At 37.7% G+C, this 12,413-nt stretch overlaps 1 protein-coding gene across 2 annotated transcripts in view; it reads left to right on the plus strand.

Annotated features, from left to right (window-relative positions):
• The window catches only part of POF1B (POF1B, actin binding protein), a 113,226-nt gene that overhangs the window by 62,775 nt on the left and 38,038 nt on the right, over window positions 1–12,413 (plus strand). For both annotated transcript variants that reach the window (XM_025372545.1, XM_025372544.1), the window contains exon 9: window positions 854–928. In XM_025372545.1, the coding sequence (XP_025228330.1) occupies window positions 854–928 (75 nt within the window). The remainder of the gene's footprint in view (window positions 1–853; window positions 929–12,413) is intronic.

A 12,413-nucleotide genomic window follows, 5' to 3' on the forward strand; every position in this document is an offset into this window, starting at 1 on the left:
TAGAAAACTGAAATCTATATGATTAATTAAATAGCAAATTTAGTTTTAATATGCTTCAAAACCTTGTATGTGCCATGCCAGTCAGCAACTTAAAGTAAAAATATGTTCAAGTATTAATCTAGTACATATGCATATTATCTTAATAATTGCTTTTAATAGAATAATCAAATAGAGAAAAACCTATTTCAATGCAATAAAAAGCACAGTTCCCTCTTTTGTGATTTTAATCGTTTTTTCCAGTGTACTGGTATACTGCATTCATTACAATTATTCAGTAATTCCTAAATTACCTTTAAGAAATACTTCCCTTCAGCTCCTCACTTAAAATTAGTTGAAGCTGTTTCAGTGTTGTGGTGGCAACATTACAATCTTTCAAAAGTCACCACAGCTCTATGTAAATTCTCAGTAAAACCTGCAACACCCTTAATTTTTATTTCCCAAAGTTTTCATTATTTCAAAAATGAACTTCTAGAATGTCATATCACCCAAAAAAACTTCCAGTTTTTAAAAATATACAATGAATAAAGTGTGTAAAGGTATTTAATAGACCATTTTGCTTTTGTTTTAATTTCATCTTTTTTTTTTTTTTTAAATGGAACTTCTCATTGGTTGCCTAAAGGTTTTCCCTCGAATGCGTGGAATTCAGGATTATTTTTATACTGTTTGTAATATAATTGATTTTTTAAAATAAGAACTGATAAGGCTAGAAATTAAACTCATAGAAACTGTTTCTCAAAAAGTGAATTAATCTTTTAATATTCCTAAAATATGTCCCATTACACAAAAGTCTGTGGATTGCTTTTCTTAAGATTGACATGTATCTGTTCCATGGATAAGCCTTTTTTTCTTACAGTTGGAAGACATTGAATCATTGATTCCTAAAGGATTATCAGAGTTTACAAAACAGCAAATTCGCTACATTCTGCAGGTGAGATGGGGTCAAGCGTGGATGTGTGAAATCAACACTAACAAACAGCTTCCTAGGTTGCTTCCCTTGATTAAGAACAGAAAGTCCCAAATTAAAATCCTCTTTCCTAAGAGTTGATGATTCTTTTATTAGACTAGGGTTATATTTCAGTTTAGTGAGATCACCAAAAAGTATATTGAATGACTAGCATCTGGGAACACATTCTGGAAATATTATTCCCTTCTATAGAATGCCCTTATTTACCCCTCAGCACTTTAGTACAATCTGACTCTATCTCATAGTTTTTGCCTTCCTCTTCTCCATTCCACCCTCTTTCCTACCACACACACCCTATCTCATCATTGGCAAGGAGAAATGGAAAGGCCAATTCCTTACTTTTCCAGAATTGTGGAAGACTAGAGACCACTGGAACAGTAAATTCCCCATGAGGAAGGGAGAGACCACAGATCAAGACAGATAATAAGGACTGGGCGCGGTGGCTCACGCCTGTAATCCCAGCACTTTGGGAGGCTGAGGTGGGCGGATCCCTTGATGTCAGGAATTTGAGACCAGCCTGGTCAGCATGGTAAAACCCCGTCTCTCTACTAAAAATACAAAAATAAGCCGGGCATGTTGGCGCATGCCTGTAATCCCAGCTACTTGGGAGGCTGAAGCAGGAGAATGGCTTGAATACAGGAGGTGGAGATTGCAGTGAGCTGAGATCGCACCACTGCACTGCAGCCTGGGCAACAAAGCAAGACTCCGTCTCAAAAAAAAAAAAAAAAAAAAAAGATAGATGCTAAGAAAATATGACTAAAGAGAAGAGTACATGTTTTTCCAACAAATGAACCTAAAGATAATCTAGTTTTGTCTGGTGACACCAATTTCTAAGTTTGATATTTGGTCTCAGGTCTTTGTTGATCACCAAAGTATTGAACCTGGTATAATGTTTATGAAAATTAAATGAAATATTATTTTTAGTGACAAACAGTCTGTATTATAGATGGTGGTTTGAGGAACACATATGCTCCTCAAAACCTGAATCTGGGAGCCATTCTTGATATTATCTCTGGTGGTGGGATATCCATCCAACGTGCATTCCAGGTCTATTTTTTTTTTGAAAACTCTTTCTGAGGATCTTTGCGTCTAAGTTCATGAGACACATTGGTTTGTAGGTTTGTAGTTTTCTTTTCTTTCTTTTTTTCGGTACTCTCTTCGGTTTTGATATCAGGGTAATACAAGTTTTATAAAATGAGTTAGGAAATGTTTCTTCCATTTCTATTTTCTAGAAGACTCTGAATATTTGTTGCTAATTCCTTTTTAACATTCGATAGAATTCTCCAGTGAAAATATCTGGGCCTGGAGATTTGGTTTAGGGGAATAAAAAAACTAAATTCAATTCCTTAATAGTTACAGGGCTCTTCAAATGATTTATTTTATATTGGGTGAGTTATGGTATCTTGTGTTTATCAAAGAAGTAGTACATTCCATCTAAGTTGTCAAATCTATGCATGTATAGTTGTTCATGTTGTTTATAGTATTTTATCCTTTTGATGGCTGTACTGCTATTCTCTATTTAATTCCTGATATTAATAATTAGTGTCTTCTGTTTTTCTTCTTTGTCAATCTTGTCAGAGGCTTATCAATTTTATTGACTTTTTCAAATAAGCAGATTTTAGTTTCATTGGTCTTCGCTATTGTTTTTCTGTTTTCAGTTTCATTGATTTCTGTTTTAAAAGAATGAATTTTAATGGTCTTACCACAAAAATGATAAGTTTCTGTTCTTATCTGTATTACGCCCTATCTTTGCTTGCTTTTGGTATATTTTGCTCTTATTTGTCTAGGTGCTTGACATAGGAACTTAGGTTATTGATTTGGAACCTCTCTTGTTTTCTAATATAAGCATTTAGTGCTACAATTTCCCTTTTAGCATGGCTTTAACTTTCTTTTGATTAATGTTTGTGTGGTTTGATTATTGTCCAACCTTTTACTATCATATATATACATATATATGCGCAAAATTTTCATTTTATTTGAAGTGAGTATCTTATAGATACGGGAGTGGGATTTTTTTTCTTTATCCTCTCAATCTCTGTCTTTTATTTATTTTGTATATTTAGATAAGTTGCAATTATTGTTATGTTAGGGCTAGATCAGTCATTTTGTTTTATTTCCTGTTTGTTGTCTCTAATTTTTGTTTCCCTGTTTTCTTTGTCCTGCTTTCCCATGGATTACTTGAACATGTTTTAGAATTCCACTTTAATCTGTCTCTAGTACCCTTGCTTGTATCTCTTACTATGGCTTTTTAGTGGTTGCTCTAAGTATTACATTGTATATTATTTTAAACCATTTAAACACTTAGCCCAGTGTACTGGTGTTGATATTTCACCAGTTTCAGTGAAATGTATAAAATTTTGCTTCCTTTACATATCTTTATTATCTGCATTTATAATTGTCTTAAATATTCTCTCCACATACATTGAGAACTACATTAGACAGTGTTACTAAATTTTGCTTCAACCACTTAACATAATTTAAAAAATTCTAGAAAAGTGTCCAGGGCAAGATGGCTGAATAGGAACAGCTCGGGTCTGCAGCTCCCAGAGAGATCAATGCAGAAGACAAATGATTTCTGCATTTTGAACTAAGGTACCCAGCTCATCTCATTGGGACTGGTTAGACAGTGGGTGCAGCCCGCAGAGGGCAAGCAGAAGCAGAGTGGGGTGTCACCTCACCCGGGAAGTGCAAGGGGTTGGGGAACTCCTTTCCCTAGCCAAGGGAAGCGGTGAGGGACTGTGCCATGAGGAACTCTACACTCTGGCCCAGATACAACACATTTCCCACGGTCTTCAAAACCCATAAACCAGGAGATAACCTTGGGTGCCTACACCATCAGGGCCCTGGGTTTCAAGCACAAAACTGGGTGGCCATTTGGGCAGACACTGAGCTAGCTGCAGGAGTTTTTTTTTTTTTTCATAACCTAGTGGCACCTGGAACACCAGTGAGACAGAACCCTTCACTCCCCCCGAAAGGGGGCTGAAGCCAGGGAGCCAAGTGGTCTAGCTCAGTGGATCCCACCCCCATGGAGCCCAGCATGCTAAGATCCACTGGCTTGAAATTCTTGCTGCCAGCAGAGCAGTCTGAAGGCAACCTGGGACACTCAAGCTTGGTGCGGGGGAGAGGCATCCACCATTACTAAGGCTTGAGTAGGAGGTTTTCCCCTCACAGTGTAAACAAACAAAGTTGCCAGGAAGTTCAAACTGGGTGGACCCCATCACAGCTCAGCAAAGCCTCTGTAGCCAGACTGCCTCTCTAGATTCCTCCTCTCTGGGCAGGTCATCTCTGAAAGAAAGGCAGTAGCCCCAGTCAGGGGCTTACAGATAAAAGTCCCATCTCCCTGGGACAGAGCACCTGAGGGAAGGGACAGCTGTGGGTGCAGCATCAGCATACTTAAACGTTCCTGCCTGCTGGCTCTGAAGAGAGCAGCAGATTTCCCAGCACAGTGATCTAGCTCTGCTAAGGGACAGACTGCCTCCTCAACTGGTTCTGACGCCTGGGCCCCCTGACTAGGAGATATCTCCCAGCAGGGGTCTATGGTCACCTCAAACAGGAGAGCTCCAGCTGGTATTGTGTGGGTACCCCTCTGGGATGAAGCTTCCAGAGGAAGGAACAGGCAGCAATCTTTGCTGTTCTGCAGCCTCTGCTGGTGATACCCAGGCAAACAGGGTCTGGAGTGGACCTCCAGGAAACTCCAGCAGACGTGCAGCAGAGGGGCCTATTAGAAGGAAAACTAACAAAAATAAAGGAATAGCATGAACATCAACAGAAAGGATGTCCACACACAAACCACTTCCGAAGGTCACTGACATCAAAGGCCAAAGGTAGATAAATCCACGAAGATGAGGAAAAAACAGTGGAAAAAGGCTGAAAATTCCAAAAACCAGAATGACTCTTCTCCTCCAAAGGATCTCAACTCCTTGCCAGGAAGGTGAACAAAACTGGATGGGGAATGAGTTTGACGAATTGACAGAAGTAGGCTTCAGAAGGTGGGTAGTAACAAACTCCTCCGAGCCAAAGGGGCATGTTCTAACCGAATGCAAGGAAGCTAAGAACCTTGAAAAAAGGTTAGAGGAATTGCTAACTAGAATAACCAGTTTAGAGAAGAACATAAATGACGTGATGGAGCTGAAAAACACAGCATGAGAACTTCGTGAAGCATACACAAGTATCAATAGCCAAATTGATCAAGCAGAATAAAGGATATCCCAGATTGAAGATCAATTTATCCAAATAAAGCAAGAAGACAAGATTAGAGAAAAAACAATGAAAAAGAATGAACAAAGCCTCCAAGAAATATGGGACTATGTGAAAAGATCAAATCTACGTTTGATTGGTACACCTGAAAGTGATGGGGAGCATTGAACCAAGTTGGAAAGCACTCTTCAGGATATTATCCGGGAGAACTTCCCCAACCTAGCAAGACCAGCCAACATTCAAATTCAGGAAACACAGAGAGCACCAAAAAGATACTCCTTGAGAAGAGCAAACCCAAGACACATAATCATTAGATTCACCAAGGTTGAAATGAAGGAAAAAATGTCAAGGGCAGCCAGAGAGAAAGGTCGGGTTACCCACAAAGGGAAGCCCATCAGACTAATAGTGGATCTTTCTGCAAAAACCCTACAAGGCAGAAGAGAGTAGGGGACAATATTCAACATTCTTAAAGAAAAGAATTTTCAACCCAGAATTTCATATCCAGCCAAACTAAACTTCACAAGCCAAGGAGAAATAAAATCCTTTACAAACAAACAAATACTGAAAGATTTTGTCACAACCAGGCCTGCCTTACAAGAGCTCCTGGAGGAAGCACTAAATATGGAAAGGAAAAACCAGTTCCAGCCACTACCAAAATATAAAAAATTGTAAAGTCCATCGACACTATGAAGAAACTGCATCAACTAACGGGCAAAGTAACCAGCTGGCATCATAATGACAGGATCAAATTCACACATAACTATGTTAACCTTAAATGTAAAAGGGCTAAATGCCCCAGTTAAAAGGCACAGACTGGCAAACTGGATAAAGAGTGAACACCCATCAGTGTGCTGTATTCAGGAGACCATCTCACATGCAAAGACACACATAGGTTCAAAATAAAGGGATAGAGGAAGATTTACCAAGCAAATGGAAAGAAAAAAAAAAGCAGGGGTTGCAATCCTAGTCTGTGATAAAACAGACTTTAAACCAATTAAGATTTTAAAAAGACAGAGAAGGGCATTACATAATGGTAAAGGGATTGATGCAACAAGAAGAGCTACCTATCCTAAATATATATGCACCCAATACAGGAACACCCAGATTCATAAAGTAAGTTCTTAGAGACCTACAAAGAGACTTAGACTCCCATACAATAATAGTTGGAGACTTTAACAGCCTACTGTTAATATTAGACAGATCAATGTGACATAAAATTCAAAAGGATATTCAGGACTTGAACTCTGCCCTAGGCCAAGTAGACCTAATAGACATCTACAGAATTCTCCACCTCAAATCAACAGAATGTACATTATTCTCAGCACTACATCACACTTATTCTAAAATCTACCACACAATTGGAAGTAAAACACTTCTCAGCAAATATGAAGCAACAAAAATCATAAGAAACAGTCTCTCTGACCACAGTGCAATCAAATTAGAACTCGGGATTAATAAACTCACTCAAAACCGCACAACTACATGGATACTGAACTATCTACTCCTGAAAGACTACTGGGTAAATAACGAAATCAAGGTAGAAATAAACAAGTTCTTTGAAATCAATGAGAACAAAGACACAACATACCAGAATCTCTGAGACACAGCTAAAGCAGTGTTTAGAGGGAAATTTATAGCACTAAATGCCCACAGGAGAAAGTGGAAAAGATCTAAAATCAACATCCTAACATCACAATTAAAAGAACTAGAGAAGCAAGAGCAAACAAATTCAAAACCTAGCAGAAGACAAGAAATAACTAAAATCAGAGCAGAACTGAGGGAGATACAGACAGGAAATACTCTTCAAAAAAATCAATGACTCCAGGAGCTGGCTTTTTTGAAAATATTAACAAAATAGATAGACCACTAGCCAGACTAATAAAGAAGAAAAGAGAGAAAAATAGACACAATAAAAAATCATAAAGGTGATATCACCACTGATCCCACAGAAATACAAACTACCATCAGAGAATACTATAAACACATCTAAGCAAATAGACCAGAAAAACTAGAAGAAATGGAAAAATTCCTAGAAACATACACCCTCCCAAGGCTAAACCAGGAAGAAGTTGAATCCCTGAATAGACCAATAACAAGTTCTGAAATTGAGGCAGTAATTAATAGCCTACCAACCAAAACAAACAAACAAACAAACAAAAAAACACAAAAACAAACAAACAAACAAAAAACAAAGAAAGAAAAAACAAAAAGCCCAGGACCAGACAGATTCACAGCCAAATTCTACCAGAGGGACAAAGAGGAGCTGGTAACATTCCTTCTGAAACTATTCCAAACAATAGTAAAAGAGAGACTCCTCCCTAACTCATTTTATGAGGCCAGCATCATCCTGATACCAAAACCTGGTAGAGACAGAACAAAAAAAGGAAATTTCAGGCCAATATCCCTGATGAACATCAATGCAAATATCCTCAATAAAATACAGGCACACTGAATTCAGCAGCATATCAAAAAGCTTATCCACCAAGATCAAGTCAGCTTCATCACCAGAATGCAAGGCTGATTCAACATATGCAAATCAATAAACATAATCCATTACATAAACAGAACCAATGACAAAAACCACATGATTATCTCAATAGAGGCAGAAAAGGCCTTTGATAAAATTCAACACCCCTTCATGCTAAAAACTCTCAATAAACTAGGTAGTGATGGAACATATCTCAAAATAATAAGAACCATTTACGACAAACCCACAGCCAATATCATACTGAATGGGCAAAAGCTGGAAGCATTCTCTTTGAAAACTGGCACAAGACAGGGATGCCCTCTTTCACTACTCCTATTCAACACAGTATTGGAAGTTCTGGCCAGGACAACCAGGCAAGTGAAAGAAATAAAGGGTATTCAAATAGCAAGAGAGGAAGTCAAATTGCCTCTGTTTGCAGCTGACATGATTGTATATTTAGAAAACCCCATTGTCTCAACCCAAAATCTCCTTAAGTTGATAAGCAACTTCAGCAAAGTCTCAAGATACAAAATCAATGTGCAAAAATCACAGACATTCCTATACACTAATAATAGACAAACAGAGAGCCAAATCATGAGTGAACTCATATTCACAATTGCTACAAAGAGAATAAAATACCTAGGAATACAACTTATAAGGGATGTGAAGGACCTCTTCCAGGAGAGCTACAAACCACTGCTCAAGGAAATAAGAGAGGACACAAACAAATGGAAAAACATTCCATTCTTATGGATAGGAAGAATCAATATCTTGAAAATGGTCATATTAGTTAAAGTAATTTATAGATTCAGTGTTAACCCTATCAAGCTACCACTGAGTTTCTTCACAGAATTAGAAAAAATACTTTAAATTACATATGGAACCAAAAAAAAGAGCCCATATATCCAAGAAAATCCTAAGCAAAAAGAGCAAAGCTTGGAGGCATCATGCTACCTGACTTCAAACTATACTACAAGGTTACAGTAACTAAAACAGCATAGTACCAGTACCAAAACAGAGAGATAGACCAATGGAACAGAACAGAGGCCTCAGAAATAATGCCACACATTTACAACCATTGGATCTTTGACAAACTGGACAAAAACAAGCAATGGGAAAAGGATTCCCTATTTAATAAATAATGCTGGGAAAACTGGCTAGCCATATGCTGAAAACTGAAACTGGACCCCTTCCTTACATCTTATACAAAAATTAACTCAAAATGGATTAAAGACTTATATGTAAGACCTAAAACCATAAAACTCTAGAAGAAAACCTAGGCAATACCATTCAGGACATAGGCATGGGAAAGACTTCATGACTAAAACACCAAAAACAATGGCAACAAAAACAAAAATTGACAAATGGGATCTAATTGAACTAAAGAGCTTCTGCACAGCAAAAGAAACTATCATCAGAGTCAACAGGCACCCTACAGAATGGGAGAAAATTTTTGCAATCTATTCATCTGACAAAGGACTAATACTGAGAATCTACAAATAACTTAAACAAATTTACAAGACAAAAACAACCCCATCAAAAAGTGGCCAAATGATATGAACAGACATTTCTCAAAATAAGACATTAATGCAGCCAACAAATATAGGAAAAAATGCTCATCATCATTGGTCATTAGAGCAATGCAAATCGGAACCACAATGAGATACCATCTCATGTCAGTTAGAATGGCGATCATCAAATAGTCAGGAAAAAACAAATGCTTGAGAGCATGTGGAGAAATAGGAACACTTTTAGACTGTTGGTTGGAGTGTAAGTTAGTTTAACCAGTGTGGCGCTTCCTCAAGGATCTAGAACTAAAAATACCATTTGACTCAGCAATCCCATTACTGGGTATATACCCAAAGATTATAAATCATTCTACTATAAAGACACATGCACATGTATGTTTATTGCAGCACTATTCACAATAGCAAAGACTTGGAACCAACCCAAATTGCCCATCAATGACAGACTACATAAAGAAAATGTGGGACATATGTACCATGGAATACTATGCAGCCATAAAAAAGGATGAGTTCATGTCCTTTGCAGGGACATGGATGAGGCTGGAAACCATCATTTGCAGCAAACTGACACAGAAACAGAAAACCAAACACCTCATGTTCTCACTCATAAGTGGGAGTTGAACAGTGAGAACACATGGGAACATCACACACCAGGGCCTGTCATGGGGTGAGGGGTTAGGGGAGGGATAGCATTAGAAGAAACACCTAATGTAGACGACAGTTTGATGGGTGCAGTAAATCACCATAGCACATGCATACCTATGTAAGAAACCTGCACATTCTGCACATGTATCCGAGAACTTAAAGTATAATAAAAAAAGAAAACTCTAGAAAAGAAGGAAAACCTATTGTATTTACCATATTTTTGCTTGCCATGCTATATCTTCCTTCTTAATGTTCCAAATTCTTTCTTTTATCCTTTTCTTTTCTTTAGACAACTTCTTTTAGCTATTCTTTAAGGGTAGGTCTGCTAGTGACAAATTATTTTCATTTTCCCTCATCCGAAAATGTGATTTTCCCTCCATTCCTAAAGGATAATTTCACTGCATATAGAATTTACAGTTGACAATTATTTTCTTTCAGTACTTAAAAAATAATATGCTAGTTCCTTCTGGGCTTCATGATTTGTAATGAGAAATCTGTTGTCATTTGAATTGTTATTCCCAATAATTAATGTTTTTCTTGCTGCTTTGAAAATTTTTAGTCTGTCTTTAGTTTAAAGAAGTTTGACTCTGATTTGCCTGGTAATGGATTTCTTTGGGTTTATCCTGTTTGGGATATGCTCAGCTTCTTGAATATGTATGTTACCAGGTTTTACTAATTTGGAAAACTTCTCAGTCATAATTTTTTAAACATTTTTTCAGCTCCATCCTCTTTCTCCTTTCCTTCCAGAACTCTGAACATGAAAACTAGATATGTGGTATACACCCACAGGCCCTTAGGCTCTGTTTAATTTTTTCTAATCTATTTGTTTCTGATATTCAGATTATATACTTTATTTTATTCTATCTTTAAGTTCACTAATTCTTTCCTGTGTTCTCTCTATTCTGCTTTTTAGCCTACCTCTTGAGAGTTTTGTTGTTTTGGTTTGGTTTTTGTTTCTTTGTCTTGTTATTGTCCTTTTCAGTTCTAAAATTTCCATTTAGGTATTCTTTATGTCTTCTATTTATTTGCTGAGACTTATTTTGTTGTTGAGACAATGTATTTTTACAGTCTCTTTGCAACTTCTTGTTGAAGTATTTATGATGATTGTTTTACACACTTTATCAGATAATTCTAACATTTCTATTATCTTGATGTTGTCATCAATTAAGTGTTTTTTCTTATTGAGTTATTTGTTGTTCTTGGAATTATGAGTGATTTTCAATTGACCCTGAACATGCCTGATCTTGTTTGATCTCAGAAGCTAAGCAGGATTGAGCCTGGCTAGTACTTGGATAGGAGACCTGGCCATTTTTATGTTGTGGTTCTCTGAGTCTTATTCAAATATTCAAATATCAGTGAAAGTGTGTGCACTACCTATTGTTGCCAGCTGGTGGTGGAAGTGGAGGTTCCCTCACTCAGCTTCTCTTGATGCAATAGGGTGAAAGTCCAAGCTCCCTTCACAGTCTCAACTGACATCACAGTGCATGGAATTTCATTTTTGGCCAGTAGGAATGAAAGCACCATCTCTTCACTCTGCCTTTTCTGACACCATCCCAGTGAATGGTGTTGTGTACCTCCCTAGAGCCTGACAAGGGGGCAGTCTAAGCTCTCTTCTTTGCCGTCGATTGTGTGGAAGTAGAGTTGCAGTTTCTTCTGTGGTGTTTGGCTAAGATAGAGTGGTTACTATCTAAAAGCTTTCTGTCCTGCTAGGCTGACCCTTTCATGGTCCTTTGGCTAGAGAGAGAATTCTCTTTTCAGGACTTTTGTTGTCCATTGATGTAACTAGATTACCAGCTTCCCCAACACTGATCTAATATATGAAGCAAAAAGAAAATCCAGGAACTCACTGCTGTGTCATTTCTCAGGTCCCAAGATTCCTAACCAATCATTTCTCTTGTCACCAATTTGAGTCTTTTTATATTTATTTTATATATAATGTCCAAGGTTTTTAGTTGTACTTAACAGGAAGGCTAGGGAAAAGTATTTTTTTTTCTTTCTTTTTTTTATGAAGCAACAAAAGCAGAGATTTATCGAAAACGAAAGCACACTCCACAGGGTGGGAGTGGGCTGAGCAATTGGCTCAAGAGCGCAGTTACAGAATTTTATGTGATTTAAATGCCCTCTAGAGGTTTCCCACTGGTAACTTGGTGTACACTCTATGTAAATGAAGTACTGGTCCGTTATCAGTCGGATTGGTTGCAGAAAGTGACCAATCAGAGGCTAAAGTTACAAAGTTATGCCTTAAACAATGTCTGATTGGTTGTGGAAAGTATTTCTACTCCATCTTCCCAGAAGCTGAAGTTGTCTGTTTTTTAAACAATTTTTCTTTAATGAAATAAGAATAATCTAGTAAAAGAGTGTCCTCTCTCTTTAAAATTTGAGATAAGCCAGGTGCAGTGGCTCACACCTGTAATCCCAGCACTTTAGGAGGCCAAGGCTGGTGGATCACTTGAGGTCAGTAGTTTGAGACCAGCCTGGCCAACACAGTGAAACCCGTTCTCTACTCAAAATACAAAAATTCACCGAGTGTTTTGGTGTGTACCTGTAGACCCAGCTACTTGGGAAGCTGAGGTGGAAGAATTACTTGAACTCAAGGGGCAGAGATTGCAGTCGA

Source organism: Theropithecus gelada, chromosome X, assembly GCF_003255815.1.
Source record: "Theropithecus gelada isolate Dixy chromosome X, Tgel_1.0, whole genome shotgun sequence".
In the NCBI taxonomy this organism is placed as follows: Eukaryota; Metazoa; Chordata; class Mammalia; order Primates; family Cercopithecidae; genus Theropithecus; species Theropithecus gelada.